The sequence below is a fragment of the Arvicanthis niloticus genome, chromosome 19 (assembly GCF_011762505.2).
Source record: "Arvicanthis niloticus isolate mArvNil1 chromosome 19, mArvNil1.pat.X, whole genome shotgun sequence".
Taxonomy (NCBI): domain Eukaryota; kingdom Metazoa; phylum Chordata; class Mammalia; order Rodentia; family Muridae; genus Arvicanthis; species Arvicanthis niloticus.
This window is the reverse complement of record NC_047676.1, coordinates 44,154,852-44,179,762: the sequence shown is the minus strand read 5'-3', so window position 1 is coordinate 44,179,762 and position 24,911 is coordinate 44,154,852. Positions and strand designations below refer to the sequence as shown.

Sequence of the window (24,911 nt, the reverse complement as noted above, 5' to 3'; positions counted from 1 at the left end):
TAGAATCCAGAAGAGATAATAGTTCCTAATCCCAGTGCATGAAATGAATGAGTGTCTCAGCAGCAGGGTAGATTCTCCAACAAGAATGTAAAAACAACAACAACAACAACAAAAACCCAAACCAAAAACCCTTCACAGGTGCTCCAGATTTATAGTGTTTCATTCCACTTCAAATGATTTGATCAAGAAAATCCCTCACATGTGCTGAGCTGAGCTGCTTGGGTTTTTAGTTGATTCCAGATATAGTGAACTTGACACCTGATTAGTATCACATATACTCATACATATTTTAAAGCCATCTGATTTGCCAACTGGAAGCCATCTTCCATCAACTTAAGTAGAAAGTTATCAAAGCCTAACCACCCTTCCCGGATTCCAGACCTCTTCCAGCTGAGGATGTGAGATTATTGGGACCAGGGGCAGGGATGCCCAGAGGAAGACCACACAGGTGGGAGGAATGCTTTAACTCCTCAAAGAAAACAAAATATTTGTCAGTCACTTGTAACACTAATAACTTTATATTTTCTCTGCTTTCATCTTTAAATCACAGAAGTCCTTCGAGTCCTCATGTATTTACAAAACCAGGTTTTCAGTGGTTGATGAATAAAATGCAGTTGCTAAATAAAAGTCCCCATAGGATGGGAAACTATCCATTGGCATTCGCCAATCTATTTTTGCAGCAGGAAATTGTTTGGACCTAACTACTTAGTAATTGGAACTACAGGTGATTTCTTCGGGCAAAGGGGAGTCTTGTAAATAAAAGTGAGACATCAGAAGCAGTGTGAACTAAGTTTGAAAAGCTCTAGGTAAATGTATTTATTTTGTTTCTTTCCTGAAGATTGAAGCAAGACCAAGCATGTGAGAAGCAAATGGGGGAGGGGAGCAGAGACAACAGGTTCAGCTCCATTGTCTTTGTAACAAGATCAGGAATAGACAATGTGCCTTGTTCCTGATTCTGTGAGGACACTAGGATTCCCAGATCCTTTATTATCATCCAAAGTCACCCAGTCATGGTGACGGTCTAGGTGGCCTATTCTTCTGCTTCTGTAGCTGGCCACTGGTATTATTGTTACTATACAATGTTAGTGCAGATTAACACAGATGTTTATGTTTTCAAGAAGCCCAGTGGTCAAGGATGCAAAGGACACTGGTTACAGTCTAGCTTTTTCCTCTTTTATTTCTTTCTATCTTGTAAGTCTTTTTTTTTCTACTTCATTCAATAACTGAACTATTTTATTACAGACTCACAATAGTTCTATTAATGGCAAAATGCAAACTAAGCTTGACCTTTTAGTCTCCAAATTAAGCAATTTAATACATTAGCTAATATATATGTTATGTTTTTAACTTAATTACAAAACCCAATGTTTTAATTGCCTTTAACGTGGTCAGAATAAAAGTCAAGAAGTAGGCATTAACACAGAGAGATGTCATGATGGCTGGTTTTATTGCATTGTGCTGCAAGTTTTCAAATTAACAAACTGTTTGAGGTGTGTATACTACTATCCCAGTTTCCATTGCCAACCTGAAGACATTTCCAAAAATCTTAGAAGATATAAGAAGTATTTGTCTTAAATCAGAGAGAAAAGTGAATTTGGACAAATTATCTTACGAATGTCTTATTTCTATTCATTTCTATCCCATCCTCAGGAGAATTTGTCTAAATGTTTAACATACAAGTTTTTTTCTTTCTTTCTTTTTTCTTATCTATTGATTGATTGATCCGTGTAACCCAGGCTGGCCTTTAATTCATAACCATCATCCTGCCTCAGCCTCCCCAGTGCTGGGATTACAGCCATGCACCGCCCAATCCAGATCACAACTGTCTTTATTTTATAGATTTGTATGAATGTGTGAGCATGTGTGTCAGTGTAATGTATGTGCACATATATGCACAGGTCCTATGTGCATGGGCAGAGACCAGGCAGCATCTGGTTCTGTTCCATCACTCTCCGTATTATGCCCTTAGTGTCTTTCCCTGCATCAGACATTAGACTGTTGACGAGCAACCCTAATGATCCCTTGTCCCCTATTTCCCACAGTGCTGGGTTTATAGGCAGGCAATTAGCTGTACCCAGCTTTATTTAAATGTGGGTGCTGGCATCCAAATCCAGACCCTCAGTTTTGCACAGAAAGTGATCATATCCACTGAGCCAACTCTCTTTTCTTGGTCTTCATAACACTATTTTCCTTCAAACCTGTAATGGTGAAAAAATAACTGAGGAAAAACAGTCACCTAAGATTTCCTAGATTACAAAAATGTAAAGGAAACAGTGTGGTAATGAATTATTTTTGTAAGTGAAAACAAAATAAAAGCTCCATGATACTGGGCATTAAGCAAGTCTTTGAAAAAAAATTAAACACTTGATTGAATAATAATATTACCACCTCACTGTTTATGAAATATAATACCTACTTTTTAAAATGTGGAGTAAAAGCTGTTTAATAATAAAAATTATTATCTGACACTCCTATAAGCCATCAGATTCCTGCTAGAAAGCCAGCTAGGATTGTCTTGGTTAAGGAACAGCTGGCTCGTTTATCAACATGCTCTTAAAGGACCAGGATCTATGAGAGCAATATGTGAATTACTGGCTAACTAAAGACTGGAAAATGAAGACACCATTTTCAAGGGGGAAAGCCAACCTGTCGAGACCCGTACTGCCCGGATTGGCGGCCACTGTGTTGCAGACTGTTCTGCCTCACGCTTTGGGGCCAAAATGTCGCGGCCCACTCTGCTGCTCCGGTCAGTGGGTCAGGGCCTAGCAAGAGACACGAAGAATAGAGACAAGACAGGGCATGTAGTCAAGTCTCTTTCATTTATTGTCTCTCTTATTGTCTCTCTCGAAGGGAAGACGGGGTATTTATACACTTTGTCACGTGCCTTGTAGGCGCATGGGTACCACATTCGCCTTGCAGCAGGGGGCACTAAACAGCAAAACAAGATATGTGGGATGAACAAGATATTTATCAGAGTGTGCTCAGCTGTTGTAGGTTATTGTAATCCAAGTCTCATGTCAGGGTATATGGCTCGAGATGGCTGCAAGGATGATAGCCGCTTTCTGCTACAAGTCGGCTCACAACACCAACCCATTAGTCTGGATGGTGCTTCCATGTTACAGGGCCCTACAGAGAAGAGTCAGAGCCAAAACAATGGGCTCTTCCTGTCCCCTTCAACTTGCAAAGAACATATGGTTTGAACAAGCTATGGACCTCAAGCTGGTGGCTCTCACTTTGATCTCCGATCCCTACTCGTCCCTTCTAGGTGTTGAAGTGGACAGAGATGAGAACCCTGTTCCAGTGCATCACAAAATGGAAACTTTCTGAACATTATGTTTTGGTGGCGGGTGGTTAGGAAGAGATAGATGGTGGCAAGCTGGGGGAAGGAGAGGAGTTGGTTTTTCTAGGAGCCCTCTGGCGTGTGCTTCTCAGCACACTCTGAGGGAAGGAATGTAAATCTGGCTGATATGCTCGAATGAGGCCTACTCTGTTGTTTGTTATCGAGCAGTGTGAACAGCAGCTACGCCACTCAGGGTATCATTTTGAAGGCAACGCAGATCCATGAAAAAACAAGACAAGAAAAACTACACTTTCGTCTTTATTTTTTTTTAAATCCAAGACAGGAAAGAAGAGAGGCAGCTGATATTGAGACACCAGCATGAATATCTGCTCTGTTACATATCTGTCACTTGAAATACGTATTTTGCTTGTCAGCCTTGGCTCCTTTGCAAACCATTCTTAGCCTCTGTCTCTCCCCATATCATTCTCTGAGCCATATAAGGAGAGACAGCCTCAGCTATAGCAGTGGTTATATGGTGTGTTCCTGGAGATAAGCTTTACCAGGGAGTGCCACTAAATCGTCCTAGCTCCCTGGAGCAGCAAACATTTAGATGCTCTATCACAGATATGGAGGAAACAAAGGCCTCATTACAAGTATAGTTTTGCTTCAGAAAATCCAAGTCAAAGGAACAGACCCTAAGCTCTGCTTGCAGACTTCTGTCGTGTTGAATGCGTCGGTTTGGGTTTGGTGAAAAGGCTTCTCCATTGATCTGTATTCCCTACCGAATTGTCTCTCAGACCCTGTGTCAGCTTTCCCTTCATCACCTTGAAACTTTGGGGGTTTTTCCCCAACCTTGGGTCAAAAAGGAGGTTTTTATCTCCCAAAATACTGTAAAGGCGGGACTAAACACACATCAGGTGTCGTAGCAACCCTCTCCTTTGAAGCAGAGACTAAAAAGTAGAAACAGAAGAATAACAAATTGACCCCCCCCCCAAATGCAAGAGGCAAATGAAATGCAGGATGACGTGGAGACCAAGTCTTTCTCAGCCCTCAGTCCGTGTTTCAGCCAGGAAGAGCAAGACTGCACACCTGGCTCATTCCTGCTTGACACTTGCAGGATTTCAGAATTCAATATAACCATCAAAGCCCATGGTGTTAGCTTGCCTTATATTTCGTTTGCTTGTGGATGGTGGCTAGCATACTCAACACCACACACGGACACACAGAATATTTCCTTGACTGCAGATGGTTTCATTGGGCAACATTATTCTGGAGACTCTAGGAATTTACTTCTAAGGGGCTTATGATAGTCCATATTCATTTGAGCAACCAGGAAACAATATGGTCAAAACAGTGCGGTTGGTTTTTTGTTTGCTTGTTTGCCTGTTTGTTCGCTTGCTTGCTTGCTTGCTTGTTTTTTAAGCCTGGGTTCATGCAGTTACACAGCACATCTCCACGTCTTGGGATTTTTAAGACCCATTACAATGTCAAAAGAGCACCAGAGAGACCAATATAGGTCTCTGACTGCTTATTTTGCCATGGAAATGGCATTAACAAAGCCATTCTGACTAAAATATATAGTCAGTTTAATTTTTAAAGACATGAGACTCTCTCTCATGCAACACACACACACACACACACACACACACACACACACACAAAGGCATAATCTCAGGGAAAAGATGAGTTAACCAAAGGAACATGAAACTTTTCAACACTTCTCCACAGTCTGTATTTACTGCTACTTTGACAAGGACCAATGAACACACTCTGCCTGAAAAACTCTAGGGTCCAGGCTAACTTCAGGAAACTGATGATCTCTGCCACTTGCCAAGGGTGTAACTGGCTCTGAACTTAGGTTCTCAGATCCTGGTTCCTTGTCTTGGAATGGGAATATGAGAGTTCCCCCTATTCATGCAGAGTCTTAAGAATTAGATCCTGTCTGTCCTTCACTTTTGGCACATCGTAGACTTAGAAAAAGCCTTCTCTATTTGGTTAAGTCTTTCCTTTGAACCCAACAGGCCCATTCCACCGCAGGCGGACCTTTAAGGAGTTTGCCCTCAGTAGCAGTAAATCTCCCACACAGAAGAGCATCCTGGAGAAAACCCAAGAGAACAGGGCCAATGACGTTAAGAATAAAGGGAAGGCCTGTCAAATAACGTACACTGTGAAAGAAGAGCCTGTTCCTAGAACACAGAGTGAGGGCACTTGTGTGTAGCCTCTTTCCCTCTGGGTGCTCAGCCCTTTGCCTCCTGTCAGGAACATCAAACTCAGCCTAGGACTCGCGGCCCCCTGTGGCCAACTGTGACATCAGCACCCCTGGAAATTTTCCTCCACTGCATCAGTCTTTCTTAAGCAAAATAGTGTGATGTGCCTTGTGTTCCTGTCTGCAAGCATTTCCTAAGCTCCTTTGAAGCTTGAAACTTCTGTCCGTAAATATGAAGAGTGGATTACTTTTGCACCGCCATAGAGCTTCTTCGTTATCATGTGTTTTCCTTAACGAAGCCAAAATTTCTATCTCTACAACACACATCCAGTGTTAGACCACAGAAGGTCTGCCCAGGCTGTGTAATAAATCCTCAGTGTTATGCCTTATCATCATTGCAGACTGCCTTTTTAAAGATTGGCTTAATATGAGTATGCTGTTGCTGTCTTCACACACATCACATCCCATGTGATGGGATGGTTGTGAGCTACCACCTGGTTGCTGGGACTTGGACTCAGGACCTCTCAAGAGCAGCCAGGACTCTTAACTGCTCAGCCGTCTCTCCAGCCCTCAATGCACATTCCTAATGAGGATCTGAGCACATGTGAAGCAAAAACTAAGGATTTATGTTTTGGCGTTTATGTGTTTACTTATTGATTTTTGAGGTGTGTGTGTGTGTGATGTGTGTTAGTGTGTGTGCAGGTACATGTATGTGGACATGAAGGACACACATGTGGAGACCTGAGGACAACCTTAGGTATTTTTTCTTAGGCATCATTCACATTTCATTTCAAGACAATCGATCTTTTATTTGGAGCTCACCAAATATAGTAGGGTGGGCGGCCCCACAGTGAGCTCCAGGGAGCCATCTTTTCCAATGCTGCGGTTACAAGAATGCACCACCATGCCTGGATTTTTTTTTTTTTTAATGTGGATTCTAGGAATCCAATTGAAGCCCTCGGCTTTGTAAGGCTTTGCTGGTTGATCCATCTCCCTAGCTTTAGTTATTGTTTCTGAGACTGGGTCTCATGTCACCCAGGCTGGCTTTGAGCACTGTATAGTGAACTCCTGATCCCCCTGCCTCAACTTTCCAAGTACTAGGATTGCAGATGCGTGCCACTGTACCTGGTCTTAAGGTTTGGTTTATTGATTCAAAGATCAGGCTCTTAATTGGTCCTTAAATGTATTTTTTAGGCTGCAAATGAGATGTTGTCTTGTTTAAGTTATGCAGTAATAGTTTTAATATGAGTCCAAACATTAGATTGAGTTCATTAATGTATCTATCATGTTATCTAGTTACTGCTTGTGTGATGAGGAAATCTAGAATCACCTTGTTGGCAATTTTCAAGTGTGCTGTACATTGTTGCTTGTTATAGTCAACAATCTGTGCTGTAAATTTCATAGACTTATTCCCTGTAAGGCTTTTAAAGCCCAACCCCATTTCCTGCCTCTGTAATCAATACTCTCTTCCTGTAAGTTAAGGATTTTTTAGAGTACACACACATATGACATATAGTATTTGTCTGCCTTATTACACTAAGCATAGCCTACCTCAGGTTTATACCTCATACAACAAACGGTTTTCTCTTTAAAACCTGAGTAATATTCTATGAGTTAGGCATATTTCCACCTACTGATAGACACTTAAGGTGAGTCTGTGTCGTGGCTATTGTGGCTCTGTGACACACTGTTTCCATTTTTTATTGTCTATCTCCCTGGAAATGGATGGTGGATGTTTAGGGGCAGTACTTTTGATTTTAGATGAACCCCGTACTCTTTGCTCTGAGGCCATACCCACCTCCAATCCCAGGAACAGTGTACAACTCTGCTTCGTTGTCAGTTTTGATCTTCTCTTGAGACATCTTTCACTGTTCGCCTTTTGATGAGCCCATTGCACAGCCTTTGACGTAAGACACATGATCCTTCGCCTTAAAAATGAAAATGACAATGAAATCAGCCAAGTCAGATGTGAGGGCTTCTATCTTGGTTTAAATGTGCATTTCTCCAGTGATGAGTGCTATCCAGCACCTCCTCAAGCACCTATTGGTTCTTGGTACATTTTACCTGACGAGTGCCCCAGCTTCTTTATAATATAGTTGTTTGAATTCTAATAATTGTGATGTCTACTAATTATTAAACAGTTAACAAGCAGTAAAGTTTAATTATAGAATACCAGGTATCTTCTAAAGTCACAACATTTTCTGAAATTAGATGATAAAAATATATGGATGTATAGATATTGTGAAGGAGGGGAGTGCTGGGGCGGAACCCAGGGCCCCACCCACAATAAACACCTGCTGTATCATTGAGCTGTATCATCAGCCCTTACATGGTATTCTTTAATTATATGAAGTCATATGTAATATGTACAGACCTAGTGTCTCATAAAGTTTCCCTGTGGGGTAGACTATGCTAAATAGGTTAATCTTTTGAATGTCCGGTGATAGATGGGATTCCATCCCCCAGGTCATTTTTCCTTTTTGAAACTTAGCAGGAAAATAAATGTTTATAACAAGAAAATAGGAGCCTGAAATTCTCTTTACACATTATATAATATGTGTGTGTATGTGTGTGTGTACTCTATAATATACATGTTAACTTATATATATATCAATATAATATCTATCATATGCCATCCTCAGAACTCTTGTGCCCTGTTTGTAAGCATACAACAATACAATACAATAGTTAACTATACAAATACAATAACATACAAATAGTTAACTATTTCCCAGAACTTTATTTCTAGATCAAAAAGTAAATAAATGCTCTTTTTACTAATTTCTCTGTTTTTTAATTTAAGGTTGTAGTATGTGAACGTCATCAGGAAGGCTGAGCTAGTTTTAAGTCAGCGCTGGGATGCTGTTTAGTTGTTTGTAATTTGCTGTTTAATTTTATTTTATTACTCTGTGTTCATGTCTGATGATCAGTTTAATGACATTTCCATAAACTGAGAGCCAGACTGCAGAGTCAGTGCTGTTGTCTGGTGTGCTTCTGGCTTCTGTAAGTGCACAGTAGATGGAGAATCACATATGTGTTAGGGCAGAGCGCTGAATTCAAATGGCTTGAATTTGAATCCTCTTCAAATTTCATTACAGACATAGGATTTTGTGTGTTTCTTGGGACTCCCCTTCCTCAACAAAAATAGATATTAACTAGGAGATACTCACTCTGAAATTCTTTTCACAGTGAGTCATTTGACAAATATTAATTATTGCTGCATATTGATGGTGACTACTTACAATTATGATTTAATCTTATATTCTATTGATAAAAGTATTTTAGTAAAATTTGTGTGTATTTATTTATTTGTGCATGTATGCATGCATGCATGTGTGTGTGTATGTATACGTGTGGTGTGTGGTATGTGGTGTGTGTACGTATTTGTTACTATAGATTGAGCACAGGACTTTGTGTAAACTGTTGAAGTATATTTCAGACCTTTAAATACATTTGTTTTGGAGGTAGGGTCTTGCTAAGTTACCCAGGCTGTCCTTGAACTCACTCTGTAGTTCAACCAGGCATTGAGTCTTTGTTTCTTCTGCCCCAGCTTCCTTAGTAGTAGGGATTGTAGACATGCACCATAAGGTTTGAACTCTTACGTTAAGAATTAACAAGTATCTGGGCTTGGTGAGGTATGGCTTTTATCCCAGCATCCAGTAGACAGAAGCAGGTAGGTCTCTGTGAGTTCAAGGCTAGCCTGAGCTACATAGCAAGTTCCAGCCCTGTCAGCATTACATGCTGTGTTTATAAGAAAAGAAAGAAGGATAGAAAGAAAAGGAGGGTGGAAGGGAGTGAAGGAAGGAAAGAAAACAGCCTTATGAATGCCGGCTAGGGGACTTGGATTCTTTTCACTTGCTCAGGAACAAGCTGATAGTTCAAATGAACTGTCCTCAGTGGGGGTTATGTCAAGAAAATGTTTATGCAAAATAACTACATTTATTTAATTAAAAAAATTTTTTTTTCTGAAGTGTGTGGGGGGGGCAGTGCTCATTAGAAATCCCAGACTAACAGGCCCAAGGTGGGAACATCACAGATTCAACATCAGCCTGGTATACCAAGTAAACTCTTATCTTTCAAGATAAGTAAAATAAAATGATTGAAATAAATAAAATAGGTTGTGACTGGGTAGATTAAGAAATAACCACTGAGATGTAAGACAGCCTTTCTTCAACTTACTGAGGCTGAGAAATGTTACCAAGAGTCCCAGGTCCTAGCTTCCCAATTTCTTCCAAGAATACTTCACAACTTCTTGCATTTCCCTGCTTCTCCAAGACATGTCACACTGACACCTTGCTCTTGTATCCCTAGCCTACTGGAGCTGACGTTACCCTAGCAACAGCACCCACACAGTAACATTCCCCTGTAAGTACAGTGGCTGGAACTCAAGTCAGTTGAAAAGTTTCGTAGGGTTTTTTATTAGGTGGATGATGCACTCCTATGTTATGTACGACTTCTGGCCTATCCAAGGCTTACACATGACCGTAGAGATCACTTGATGCTAATCTCCTACAAATGTTAGATGCCCAGGGTACTCTCACAGAAGCCAGTTCTGTAGCTGGTTCTTTACACTGCATTCCTGGCTAACATCTACAATGGGAAGTCTAGAGAAAGGTGCAGGCCCAGAGCTGAGAACCCTTTTCTACTTATAGCACATCCTTTGTGCCTAAAAAGCAACGTTGACACTGGTTGGTAACCAAGGAGACCCTCTTTTACCCAAGGGAAAAGGACAATGGTTAACATACTGGAAGACGTGTTTTCAACCCAAAGGCTGGGAAGGACATGTACCGAAGATAACGATGGAGTTACTGTAATTCCCAATGGGAATTTCTTGCAATGGAATGTACCATTTAATGTTGATCAAAAGTGGTCAGAGAACTATTGGAGACTTCTAACACTGCCTCTCGTTTGTTTTTCAGACATGGAGATGACTTGATTGTGACTCCATTTGCTCAGGTAAGCAGAACTCGAAGTGTGTAGGCTCCTCAAAGACTTAGACATTTGATGTGGGGATTTTCTTCTGATTCTCAATATGACTTTATTATATACACCTGTGCAGATGCAAATTGTTTTGCTCATTCTAGTAATTAAAAGACAACGCTGGGGACTGTAACCTTAGCCCCACAGATGTGCTTTGTGTAAGACTGTTAGACCCGAGGAGTGTCTGTACTTCAAATAACAAGTTATCTAAGGGAGACAGTGGGTGCTCAGTGGGCCCCTATTTCCCTAAACTGGAATTAGCACCCGAAGGAGACTATATCATGGATTAAGTTACATCTAGTATAATTAGTACATGGGCTGTTTGAAATTCAATAATCCCGTTCAACCTGATATTTTATTTACTCGTTTTTTACATGTGTTATTTGCACAAAGATTTAGCTGATGTTACACACTTGTGTTCTTTCCGAGTAAGAGAAAAAAAAATATCTCAACTCTATGGTGTAGATGTGAGATGATAAAATGACCTAAAGTGTGTTGGGTTGTGTACAGAATGGTTAAGGACCAAATGTTTGGTTGAGCGAAATGGGACCTTGTACATCTTGGGTAGGTCTACTTACCAGAACAGAGCCTACAGAATCTGTTATTCTAATGTCCAAATCATAACCAGATTTAGGTACTAGCTAACATCTAAACTCTTTTTTTACTCTTAAGTTTTGAACGTTTCAACTTTTAAAAATGCTCTGAGGCACCCTGGTCCACAGGGGAGGGAAAAAAAAGGTGGCCAGCTTTAATTAGTTTGTACATTTTATCTTAGAATGATTCTGCTCTGTGCTCCAATCTTTCAGTGTGTTTTCTTAGGCATGAAGGAGTCCCTTTAACTCTCTCTCATGTGCACTGTTCATCTCTTCCCCTTTGAACACAGCAACACTTTAGCCAGCGTCCTTAGAGCTGGTGAAGCAAAACAAGTTAAAATCATGCTGGGGAGCCGGCTCTGCAGTCAGCTGCTCATTTTCCATGGCCCCACTGGTTTCGACTGCCTTCTAAAACCTAAACCTGGTAACCTTGTTCCTGGTGACAGCATTTAAACCCTAGACATTAACATCCATGTCCCCTTTAGATGCATGAGATATGGTTGCTCTGAAAACAGGAACAACTGTGTTATCTTGCTTGTGCCAAACACACTATCACACCTAGATAATTTCAGGGGGGGAAATACAGTGGCCATTATTAATACGACAGAGAATTAGCATTTTACTAGGGATAGGTCGTCAACAATATATTTATAAGCTCATGTGTATCCCTTCCTGTTCCACCTCAGAGCAGTGGTCTTCTGGCCAAGTTCGTTGACTACATGGGGCAATGGGGAAAGTTCATTGTCTTCTTTCATTTGCTTTTCATCCCACTTTTATAAAACAAACAAACAAATCAACAGCCGAAGCACAACTTGTGGGTCATAAGGATGAATTACAGCTGGCAACCTTGTCCATAGCTCCATTCTTAGGCCAAGTCATGAATCTCCCAGCACTTTCTGACATAGAGAATCAATCACTTCATGTATTTTAATAAAAGTATAACTTGGAAAGAGGTTTTATTTTCAACAGAGGGAACTTTTTTATGCTGTAAATAATTCTCCACTAATGGTTTTATTTCCTGAAGCAACTCCTAAGAGTCTTTGACCTCACAAGGACACATCATCTCCTCCCGGCCCTGTATGTCACAGCCTGTGCTGTACTGACACCTAGTGGCATATGCTGTGCATGGTCTGGAAAAAAATTTCAAAAACCATTTCATCCGTTCACTTTAACTGTTTAATGAAGCCAGCATTTTTTTTTCCTGCCAACATCAGTGAATCCTATTGGCTAAGAAATGTTTGAAAGCACCCTGGAAGAACCTGAGAATTGTGTGCATGGATATTCCCATGCTGTGGCCTAGTTCATGAACAATATTTTCCTGTAGTGTTAGCACTGTTCATTGTTAAGATTTAGAATTTTTTATCATTCTTTTGTTTGTTTGTTTGTTTGTTTGTTTGTTGCCTTAAGCAATTACACACTTACTGGAGGTGTCCGAAGAGAAAACAATGACTTTAATTTTTAAGCCTAAACCATCTGGAAGAAACTGTAGAAACCCTTTGATAATAAGCTTTAAAGAGGCCAGAGAATTCTAGGCTCTGTAGAGCCCTGCTGCAGCTTCCAGTGCTGGCCTGAGTCTATGGCAGAAGGCTGCCCCAGAACACAAAAGAATCTAGGAACTTGACCCTTCACCCAGGGGTTCTGGCAAACCCATTTCCTCTTTTTCTCCTCTTCCTCCCTCATGGCTTGCTTCCCTCCAGTGTCCTGAAGGACAAGAGTGTTGAAGAGAAGAACTTAATGACATTTCTAGAAAGAATGTCAGTTAGTCACTCAGGCCTAGGGCAACCTCATGTGTGACAGATTCATCTGGGAAACTTGTATTTACATTTCTTCCAGGATCATATAACTTAAAGAGTGGAAGATATTGTTAGCGTTTAAATAGAAAACCATCTTTGTCCTGCCACAAACCAAAACAGTGTTTTAGTACTCACATCCTTGTGTCTTCAGTGTCGTTTACTACAACAGAATATACAATTTCATATGCAAAAATACAGGCTGAAAAAAAAATACAGGCTGAAAGTCAGCAGGCCAAAGGCAGGCAGCCCGAGCCTGGGGCGGGGGGTGGGGGAGGTTGTGTCCCTCACTTTCATTTTGAAATGTGTCATACTATGTATGTAGTAAATATCTAAAGCAGAAATAATAATAGTAAAATAAAGGTAAGAAATGGTATAGTGTCAATGCTTCAAATACTGCTTAAGTGTCCCTCCCTCAACCCATTTGTCTGTCTGTCCCATTCTATTTGTCTGTCTGTCCACCAAAAGAACAATCAGTTGATTTTATCCAGATTGTGGCGCACAATACAGTTTACTTGACAACTTTTTTGTTGTTGTTGTTGTTGTTGTTGTTTAAATTCTTCAATATCCAAAAGATAGGAAATATTTAAAATAAATGCAGAAAATGTGCATACTAACCCCCCCATTCAGTTTAATATCTTACTAGTATAATAAAAGTTAAAAATGGTATATGATATACAGGTCAGGTATGGTAGTAAGCACCTTTAATCCCAACAATCCAGGAATGAGGCAGGCAAACCTCTGAATTAGAGGCCAGTAGAGTCTATATAGGGAGTGCTAAGCCAGCCAGGGCTACACAGTGAGCCCCATCTCAAAACAAAGCAAGCCTCTCTACAGAAAAGATTTCATTCATAAATTACTGTCTCCCAGAATGGGCTAATATTTTCAAATGATTATAAACTATGAATTACCTTTAAAACTTTTTCTACAGAAATGAAACACTAAATTACTACTTCTACTACCCAGTGGCCAAATGCTGTTGGTTAAACACAAAAGTGTTTTGTGATAAAGATCTCAAACTTCTGAGGTTAAAATCTTTACCTAGAATAGGGAGTAGCCAGCTGATGCGACCATTGTATTTAAATATTTTATTAACATGTTTGCTGTTCACATCTTAGAACACAAATTAAGTTGTCGTGATTTCACGACTGGATCATTAATCTTTTTATTTCTGCATCATTCAGAATTTCATGCCTCATGAAAGACACTCTGGTCTGACGTCAGCGGCTAGCTATTTGGATATTTCGTCGCAGGCGGTGTGACCTTTCAGAGTTGTCTGTGATAATGAGCCAGGTTTTCCAATGACTGGCTGACTTACTAGGAGGCTCCATAAACTCCTTCAGGGGGACCACTGAAGGTCACCCCTGCTGCAGAGCATAAACAGCCCCCTTTGACTTGCACAAGCAGCTCCCGTCAGCTTCCAAAAAAACAAACGCCAGAGACAGAGTGGCTTTCGTCTGGACCACTGTCCGATGAAGAAACTTGGGGCACAGTTCTCAAATCCCTAGGTCAATTAGAAAACTGAGGGTTCTGTGTATTGCCACTGATAAGCATTAAACAAACGTCCCATGGGCCTGATAATTAAATGGAAGTTTCCATAGCAAACACACGGTCATCACATACTTTTTGCTTCAGCAATGTCGTTGGCATTCACCTGTAGTTTCTGTTAACTGTCAAAGCAACCCTAATGGGTAGACAGCACTCTCTTTACACAGAAGTGTCATGACTTATGGACACGTGAAGTCAACTCATGATGTGTGAACTCTCTGCAGGCACTGAGTTCTTATTTACACATCTAATCTTACGGTAGAGTCCACCCCTGAAGAACGTAGCCTGTTCTAGGAGCTCACGAGAGTCGTCAGGTTTCTGTAACCTCTCTCCATGGCTTACGCCCATTCCGTAGGCATCTTTTATTTCTGATCTGAGTTAGAGTAAAGATGGAGCTACCAGAGGTGTGAGCATCCACTTCCTGGCATATTCACATACATGTGGATATATTACTTCCATATATTCATTTCTTCAACACCATCTTATTGAACACTTTCTTCATGCTGAACAGCATACAGAATGGTACCCTTTGTACACAGCACTAACGCCTTCTGTGATCAGCGCCTTTCTGGGGACTTCTTATATTCCACAATATGTACAATCTCTCCAGAGGCAAAGAATATCTATGAACTAACTAGCTAGCTTAACCATATGCAAAGGTGGAAAAACAACTGAAGATTTACTTAGCCCGATGTCCTGAGTTCGCGGGAATCATGACGAAGTTTTCTAGGGAATTAGAGACTAGTTTTACTTTCCTTTAATCACTAAACTGAGACTTTCGTGATATTTTGTATTATAATATTTCATAATTGCATGAAATGCAACCACGTTTTGCATGCACATTGCTGGGGACATCGTATTGAGGACTAAAGGATTGGGTCATAATACTGCTACTGTTACCAGAAACAAAGCCAGTAAGAGGGGGGTCTACAAAATGATCGGAGTTCAACCTCCCTGGATTTCCTAACCAGGATTAAAAATTTTACTAAGTCCTGGAAGATTCTGTAATGGTTTATGAAACTGAGTTGCGAGCACCATGACATTTTTCTTTATAAAAACATGTTTAGTTGTACCCAACCAGCCCCAGATCAAAAATGCTAAGCAATTCTCTCTCTCTCTCTCTCTCTCTCTCTCTCTCTCTCTCTCTCTCTCTCTCTCTCTCTCTCTCTTTTTCTCTCTTTTTTTTTTTTGTCATAGGTCTTGGCCAGCCTGCGAACTGTACGAAACAACTTTGCTGCATTAACTAATTTGCAAGATCGAGCACCCAGCAAGTAAGCCCCCCTCCCTACCTCCTCTTTCAGCCGGACTTTTAGTGTCTTCTCAACTTGCACTAAACTCAGGACAACACATTAGACGCCTCTGAATCACCTCCCTTGTCTGGCTGTGTGCCCCACACCATACGCTGTCTACTTTATTTTCTGTAATGACTTTGTAGTGACACTTGAGGCTTGAAATACGGAAGAGGCAAAAGCAAATGCGGTGACGCCCTGGGTAGAAAGCACCTGGGAGGACCCGTCCTCAGTTTGTTTCCCTCCCAGGACTATCTCAGGTTCTACTTGCCTTGGGAACTGTCCATGGATTGTACTTTGTTGGCATTTGTGTTCCCAGTTCCCTTCCTAACACCCACCCTGTAAGTGCTGCAAGGAGTCAAGAGGTCTAAAAGAATTTGCACCCCAAGGGTGTGCTTTGAGGAATCTATTCCTTGCCAGTGGCGATTTCTGTACAGCACCACGCCATACTAACCCCAGCAGCTTCTGGGGCTTTTGGAAATAAACTAAGTTCCTTTAAGTTTCCTTCAGATACCATCACCTAGGTAGCAGCATTTAAATTGGTGACAGTTGATTTGACAGATGTGAGGGTATCACGCTGATGTGTTGTGTCTCTGAAGAGATGGCCCTTCTATCCCAAGCTACTTCAGAACTGTAACGTTGCTACTGTTAGGAATTGTGAAACCTATTTTGCCGAAGGGGTTGTGGCCCAAAGGTTGAGAGGACTGCTGATCAAGAGGGCCCAGCCTTTGCCCGATGTGTACGTCTAGCACCTCTGAAACATTTCCAAGTCTACCATCGCTTTGGGGAGGATTATGTTCCTTTTTATTTTCTTTAGGAAAGGATTTGAGGGAGAATGTGTCCTGAGCTTGACCTCAGGTGGGTAATCTGAGCTAATCACTGACATTTTTAAAATCCACCTTTAGTTTCTAGCACCTCACTGTCTATATATTTACATATACAGTGAGGATTGGCTCATTCTTCACTAAATGATATAGTAATGTCCTCCTGAATCTGATGGTCAATATTTATGTATTATTGTTACTCTTTGGGTGCCAGGCTCCCACATGTAAGCCATTGAACTGATTTTAGAAAAGATAAATAGTAAAAAGACAATGATTTGGTTCTTTACAGCTATACAAAAGCACAACGTCTTCATTTGCTAATACCATGCCAAGGGACTACTTTCTAAATTTTTACCGAACAAGGACTGAAAATTCTTATCAATGTATAATAATTTGAATAAACTCGGGACTATAGCAATGCCACCCAAAACATGCTCTGTCAGGTGCGCATGAGAAACCTTTAGCAAGAACATAACCATGCTACCTAGATTAGAGCAGCCATCTAAAACAATAAAATCGTGTTTAATAAAGTATTTTAGTAAGTTTACACTTCCACCTTTTGTTTTACAATAAAAATATAAAATAATTCCGTCGTAAATCTTGGTACATTTTCAGATACACACAAAATTTAAATGCAAAACATGCAACAGTAAACTTCAGCACAGTGATGCAGCTGGGAGGCTGAGTGGAGCCTGTCAAAGCAGACAGGATATTAGAATGGCCTCCCCCAGGTATCCTGCAGCTCAGGCAGGAGACACATCCTGTCAGCCCAATAAACGGAAAGGGCTAGCTGCAATCTGCACATATGTGTGACTGTCCAGATCTCTCCTCTCTTTCTCTCTCTCTCTCTCTCTCTCTCTCTCTCTCTCTCTCTCTCTCTCTCTCTGTCACACACACACACACACACACGCGCACATGCACACATGCACAAGCCAAATAGTCGACAGCAGAGCACAGTGTAATGTTAGTGTCACAGTGTACTAGTTCAAACCTCAGCTTCAATACCATAAAACATTCAACTTCTCAAAACTTATTGCTTTCTTCATTAGCAACACACACACACACACACATACACACACACACACAATCAGTTTACCTGCCTTCAACCTTGTCATAAGGATTAAGTGAGATTTAAAGTACACAGCACAGGATCTGTCCCACAACAAGCCCTTAGTAAAGCCTAACCACTAGAAAAAGCATGTGTGTGCATGCACTCACACACCAAAAAGACCTTAGGTGTTTTGCAGAACTCTTGCAACATATGCATTTCTTGGAGGACTTTTAAAGATTTCTGTCCTTTGAAGGTTTCCAGTTATAGGCAATAGCCTTAAAAAGTTCTATTTCCAAATTGTTTAATGGATGTCTTATAAATAATTTTTTCTTTTCAACTTAATTTAGTTAGCACTGACCGAATGAATATTATACGAATTGTACTGGCCTTGATGCAGGTTAGTGGTGCAGCAGGCATATCCTAAGGGTGTTTACAATCATCTTGTGGGAGCCGTCAAACAATTGAAAAGCAATGAAAAATACCACCCGGAACCTCTTCAAGTACAATGGCTTTATAGGACACTGCGATTTCTAAGGCATCTGTTTAGGCAAGCTATTAATAGACTCCTCTGACAAATGGGCCAGAGACGCTTCTCAGTGAACAAAGCAGAAAGGAAAAACACTTACACTTCTGTCTCTATTTACACCGTAGTTAGAAGGAATCATTCACTCCTGGCAATGTACAAGAAATCACAAGACTATATGCCAGGAATAAGTTTTTAATGCTGCACCTTGGAAAGCTATCATACACTGAGCAAATTTTCATATTCAGAAAGTCTATTTTGTTCTGCATACCCAAACTTAGTTGGATACAGCCAGACAATAAGAATACCCTCTCTGGGCACATGGCTACGAAGTTTCTGTCTGTTTAATCCAGCGTCCTTCACTTTCCTATTGTCTAGCCATGAGATTTAAGTTGACTGTTTTTTCTTTTCTTTCTCCCCCTTTTCTATCCGAGCTACAGTGAAGGGGCATCTAAGAATCTTACTGGCTAATCTGAATGACGTCACTAGGTTCATGTCACAGCTTTAAAATAATTGCTTAGGTTAGAATAGTGTACTCAAAACAACTTAGGATACTGAAGTGAAAAGGCACCACACATTTACTACTTTGTGTTTTCTTTCTTTGCCAGAAGATCACCCATGTGCAACCAACCATCCATCAACAAAGCCACCATCACAGGTAAGAGACCTGTGGGAGCTTCTTTGTCTCCTGTCGGTTTACCAAGCCTTAGCCCTGTGCCCTGTTCTTAACACCCAGGTTATGCTATGATTCTAAAACTTTAAAGAAATGAATTTCTCCCTTTCTGTTTCTTTGTTGCCATTGGTCTCACACAGTAGCTTTCAACCCTCCTAATGGTGTGACCCTTTAATACAGTCCTTTGTGTTGTAGTGACTCCCAACCATAAAATTATTTTTACTGGTGCTTCTTAACTGTAATCTTTGCTACTGTTATAAATTGTGATATAAATATTTGTGTTTTCGGGTGGTCTAAGGTGGCCCTCTAAAAGGGTCATTGAACCTTCAAAGGGGTGGCCACCCACAGTTAAGAAACACTGTCTCCTATGATTTGCGTTTCTGCTATACCTTGTGAAATATTTCCTGGTGTACCATGTTTTTACAGGGGTGACTTTGTACTTGGGCTTGGGTTAGCATTATTGTAGACACTTGTATCCAGAGAGCTTCACTGCTTATAAAATGTTACCTCTGTTGTTGTGTTAGCCTTCTCTGCATTGTCTGAGTGCAACATAGCTCAGTTAAAGTGAAATGGCAAATCCAAACATACTGGCATGTGCTTACAGCCCTCATACTAAGGGAGAATTGCAAGTTCAAGACTAGCCTGGGCTACTACAAAGCAAGTCTGAGGCTATCCCAAGCATCCTAGTGAGAACTGTCTCAAAAATAAACAAAAAACAAAACCAGGGAAAAAAAGAAGAATTGGAACTGGCAATACGGTTCAGCAGGTAAAGGTGATTGCTTCTAAGCCAAAACCTGAGTTCAGCCCCCAGTACCCATTTGGTGGAAATAGAGCCAGCTCTCATAAGTTGACTTCTGACCACCACATATATGCCATGGGACATATACACAGCAACATACACACACACAAAATTAAAAACATGCTTAAAAATATAAAATGATATATTCCTGGTTAATCAATGCTCAGTTTTATGTAAGAAAGAAAGTTACTACTAGTCTATTACTTGTCAGTAGAACTAAGCTAAGAACAAGTGAATATATTCATTTAGACCCAGACCCAGGACCCAGGAAATAGCTTAGTTCATAAAGTGCTTGTCATACAAGCAGAAGGACTCTAGTATTTGCATCAAACTCTGGGCGTGGCATGGGACACCTATAATCCCAGTGCTAGGGCAGTGAAGTAGCATGATATTAGGGCCTACTGGCCGGCCAGCCTACGTCAGTCAGGAAGCCCAGGGTCCTAGTGAGAGACCCTATCTAAACTATCAGATGGAGAATGGTTAACAGAGACACCAGACATAGATGTCTGGTCTCCACATTCATATATATCTACACACATATGCATGTTTATGCTAACACACACACACACACATGCACATGTGCACACATACAAAGACAGAGGAAAAGGACCCAGAGACACCGGAGGAAAACAATACAAAGGAAGTAAAAGACATAAAAAGAAAATTATCCTTATTCTATTCGTCCACTTTAGACCGGAGACTTGACCTCAACTGAACCAAATCCAGAAGGATGATCTCATTTTGCTGAACTTGCAACCAAATTGAGCTCATTTAATTGTTTCTTGAAACCTCAATTGATTCATTAAAATAATTGCCTGGAAAAGAAAAACCTATGATTTCTAAAATTATTACCAGAAGAAAATTAGCACATTCTCCAAGTTAGACCAATTTTTTTGGTTTAAGTATCTTCTTTAAATCCAAATCCATAATCTGATAAGGAGGAGGAAGAGGATGAAGAAGAAGAAGAGGAGGAGGAGGAGGAGGAGGAAGAGGAGGAGGAGGAAGAGAAGGAGGAGAAGGAGGAGGAGGAGGAGGAAGAGAAGGAGGAGAAGGAAGAGGAGGAGGAGGAGGAGGAGGAGGAGGAAAAGGAGGAGGAGGAGGAGGAAGGAGGAGGAAGGAGGAGGAGGAGAAGGAGGAGGAAGGAGGAGGAGGAGAAGGAGGAGGAGGAGGAGGAAGGAGGAGGAGGAGAAGGAGGAGGAGGAGGAAGAGGAGGAGGAGGAGGAGAAGAGGGAGGAGGAGGAAGAGGAGGAGGAGGAGGAGGAGGAGAAGAGGGAGGAGGAGGAAGAGAAGGAGGAAAAGGAGGAGGAGGAAGAGAAGGAGGAGGAGGTCCTTACATGATTTTCAGTGAATATATTTTGTGAAAAATTAGCAATGTCTTGACCAATATGTTAGCTGGCTCTATCTACGTTCCACATCGCAGTTGATTCTGAAATCGCTAATGTTGTTGTCTTTCTTGAGCATTCTATCAAGTGGGGGGATCACATTTTAATAACTATTAAATTATCGGTTCTCTCTTCACTGGTTCTGTCTTGTCTGCTTGTGATGATGTCACAATGTACTGTTTAATACGTGTATGATTCAATACTTTGGGTCTTGATCGTCATCAAAAGAATAGTAGAAGTTCCTCCCTACTAAAATTATTTCTCCAAGGAACACATTTTCTGTTGTCGTTCCTGTCATTCCTATTGTTTTGTTTAGAAACTCAGATTCAGTATAACGGGGCCAAACAAAGATGGAGGTATGGAATGGTTCCTCTTTTCTATGAAACTTCCTGAGGAGGGTGAGGGCATATTTTGTGAGCACATGCATGGCATTCCTAGTGAGCACAATGCCATGGAACCCGAGGACTTCACTTAGACACTCAGTGCGGCCCTCTGGAGAGGTGCTACCCTCCCTCATCTCCATACATCATCAACAAATGGGGTGAGAGTAGAAGCCAATGTTCTTTTCTTTGATGTTTTTGTCACGAGGGTACATGTGTCTACCTTGTAAGTGGAGCGACATCTTCCCCCAAAAGCAATGTAGGGTACCAGTGGAATGATTTGTGAACAAGGACCAACAAGCAATCTTGGTTTCTCCACTTGGTTCCTCCCCTCCCCCACACCACTTTGATGGTGCCCAAACCAGACTCCAGGGAGAGTGGATTCACTCAAGGTCACAGAACTGTCTCTGCAATTTCTACATAACACTGATGCTCCTGAGAGGAAATCATTATCTGCTGGAATTAGGCAATTATGATGAAGGTCTCATTTGTACCTCCTACTAGTTTGTGACCAGGGGCTTATCTAGAACGGCAAACTAATTAGCTGTCATTGACTGCTTAGAGCAGCTGAGCTGTTACAGACCACAATAGACACCACTTCCTCCCCCAACCCCACCTCACCACTGATGGAGTCATGTTTACGTCCCAAGATTTACCATCCATTGTAGGAACATGGGCAGGGAAAGTTCTCTTTTCTCAGTAATCTAGAAAAGCAAGTACGTGCATAAAACCTAAAATCTACCAACAAGAACATTGATGTACCGATGTCGAGACTTGATGCTTGACTGTATCAAGATGGCACGTTCCTCAGGGCTCATCTATCTAATGTTAGCACCTGTCAATCCTTCTGATGAAGTCCTGGGACGGGTAGAAAGGCGTTTTTGTTTATTTGTTTGTTTTGTTTAGTTGTAAAGCCAGTGGGGACAGTTTTAGATAAAACCACAAGTGTGAATCCCAATTCTCTTGAACTTTATTTTCTAACTAGAGAACGGAGATATGAGTACCTGGCATTCAGAACCATTGCAGGCTTGCAAGCATGCAAGCAGATAAGTTATAGAACATGTAAAAAAAAAAAAAAAAAGTCAGGTCAGCAGGTCCTAAGTGACTAACCAAGTATTCAGTTGGGCATCCTGTCCCCATGCTTCCCATTTGTTCCTAACCCCTGTTTTCGTGTGGGTAAGTGGAGGTTATGGAGGACTGCAATGATCTTCTGTTATTTCTTACGCTCCCTCTCCATGATGCCTCTGTTTCCATGTGGTAATACCCACACATTTTCAATGCTTCCTGTAACACTTAGAGTAGGCTGACCAACCTAGGTCCTGAGCCAGTTACTTGTACCAGAAGCAAAGAGGCTGTTAGGCCAGTAGAGGGCAGCAGAGAGGCAAAAATGCCCATGCTCTGATCCTGCAGGGACCAAGTCATGATGAGGGGATAGACGGTACTTTTGAGCGTTCCTTTTATTTTAAAACAAGGTTAAGAAACGTATCTGCAGCCACCTCTCAGAACCTTGTTATTCTCAATATCACTTGCACTAGGTTTCTTAATTTTGCTATTTTTTTATCCTCTGTATGTAATCGTATTCCTTTGAGAATGTTCGTGCAGGAGTAAACCTCAAAGAAAATCTGTTTAGATATCTTTATTGGAGATGTGAGAAATGCTGAGGACACCAAGAGAAAACAGTGCTTTGTGGCTGAGCTGAGAATAAATCCTCATCCTTGATCTGAGCCCAAGTCCTAAACCCTGACCCCCAACCATAAAAAACAAAAGAAAAGAAAACAACAACAAAAAAAACCCACTAGAATAAGTAGCTTTAGTAAGTTTAAAGAAATGTATGCGTAAAGGAAACCTTAGGGGATATGAAAGAATGGTAGTTTCTGAGGTAGCTTTAGACTATTCTGAACTTTAAAAAGTCGCAAAATATCTTGGCCCAATTTCTCACTGGAAATGTCTTCATAGTTAGAGCTATTTGAATAACATCTAGCAGTCATCCTAGAGGTAGGGTGATAGCAAGTCTAAAACAATAGGCTTTTACTTTTGTCTCTAAGGTCTTATATCAAAATGACATAAGCAGTAAGGTCACTCGCTCTGTCCCTGTAGAGGGGGCAGGAAAACTGACAAGCATAAAGCGGCGTACACATGGTTCTAGTCCAGAAATAACATCAACCATTCCACTTTGAATTATTTTAACCTAGATACTCTCGAGCACATCAGAAAAGAATGTCTACTCTGAATAGAATTCTGTCAATCAGGAAGCCGAGGGTTAAAATGTGACGTATCCAAATACTAGTTAGTCAAAACGAGGCAGCGAGAAGGGACTCACTCTTCAGCAGTCACTGTTCTGAAGCACAAAGCACAACTGAAGGTCCGCCTGATACCACAACCAGCCAAGCGATTTAAGAGAACAATAGTTTCTCTTAGGATGTGGGCTACTTGTTTAAACACTTTCAGCTCATTAAAGAAAAGAAACCGAGTTTTTTTTTTTTTTTTGGTGATAGTAATAATACTAGTAATTATTTAGATCTTTTTTAGTCTGTGTGTCCCATGCATGTGTGTGATAAAAAGAATAGTATATATTATTCATAAAAATATGCTATATTATATTCATATATATTTAAAATGTATACACACATATACACATATATACACATACATATACATCATATATATCATATACATCATATACATATATATATATGGGGTGGGACTTCCATCAAAAAATGAGAGATCCATGTGTAAGAGTGTCACGTGTCCTAAGAAGACATGGACTATAATGTGTGTAAGGACTGCAATAGAGCAGCCATCATCAGAGAAACCCTGCCCCCTCATTGCTAGCTTTGTTGTGTCACCTTTTAAATTTTCCTATAGTAAGAGAAAAATCTAATGGCAAAGGACCGGTCACTCCAGAGAAGGGGTTCTCAGCGGGCTCTTTCTGGGTGTACCTGAAAATGTTACTGATGCCTTTTGCTTAATAACTTCAATGAAGATTTAATAGAGATTACATGTGCTCATGATTATATATAGGTTGTTTGCAGCCCTTTGTTTTTATATTTGATATATATGATATATATATATTTGATATATATATGCATACATATATCAAATATAAAAGTACATATATATATCAAATATATAAATGAAATAATGTCTAAGTATTCTGGGTTTTTTTTTGTAAGCTAAAACAGTTAACTTATGAAACTCTTCCTCCTCTCTAATAAAAAGACTTTTCTGGAGAGATTTGTCTGACTACATGTATGCATGACTTTTTTATTAGCTGAACTCTTAGAATAGTAAAAGGCTATTTTCTTCCTTTACATATTGCTTCTTTTATAGCTTGCATTGCTGTCTCAGGCTTTATTTGGACAATTGAGTTAGAAACACACACACACACACACACACAGACACACACACACCATGACTTTTTCACCAGGAATTGGTAGAAGTTGTACTTGTACTTGGAATTACAACAGCACAGACAAGTGCCATAATCAACTCAATTGTGATTAGTCTGAGTCTGATTTGGATACTTTGTTATAACTTTAGTTGAAAGAGTGCAATGCCAGATTCATTTAGCTGGCAAAGCCAAAGGTCTAGCG

At 40.6% G+C, this 24,911-nt stretch overlaps 1 protein-coding gene across 1 annotated transcript in view; it reads left to right on the top strand.

Annotated features, from left to right (window-relative positions):
* Positions 1 to 24,911, top strand: part of LOC117723877 (3',5'-cyclic-AMP phosphodiesterase 4D) — a 644,601-nt gene that overhangs the window by 463,366 nt on the left and 156,324 nt on the right. The window contains 3 exon segments of the mRNA XM_076916219.1: positions 10,406 to 10,442; positions 15,595 to 15,668; positions 18,693 to 18,742. Of these exon segments, the coding sequence (XP_076772334.1) occupies positions 10,406 to 10,442; positions 15,595 to 15,668; positions 18,693 to 18,742 (161 nt within the window).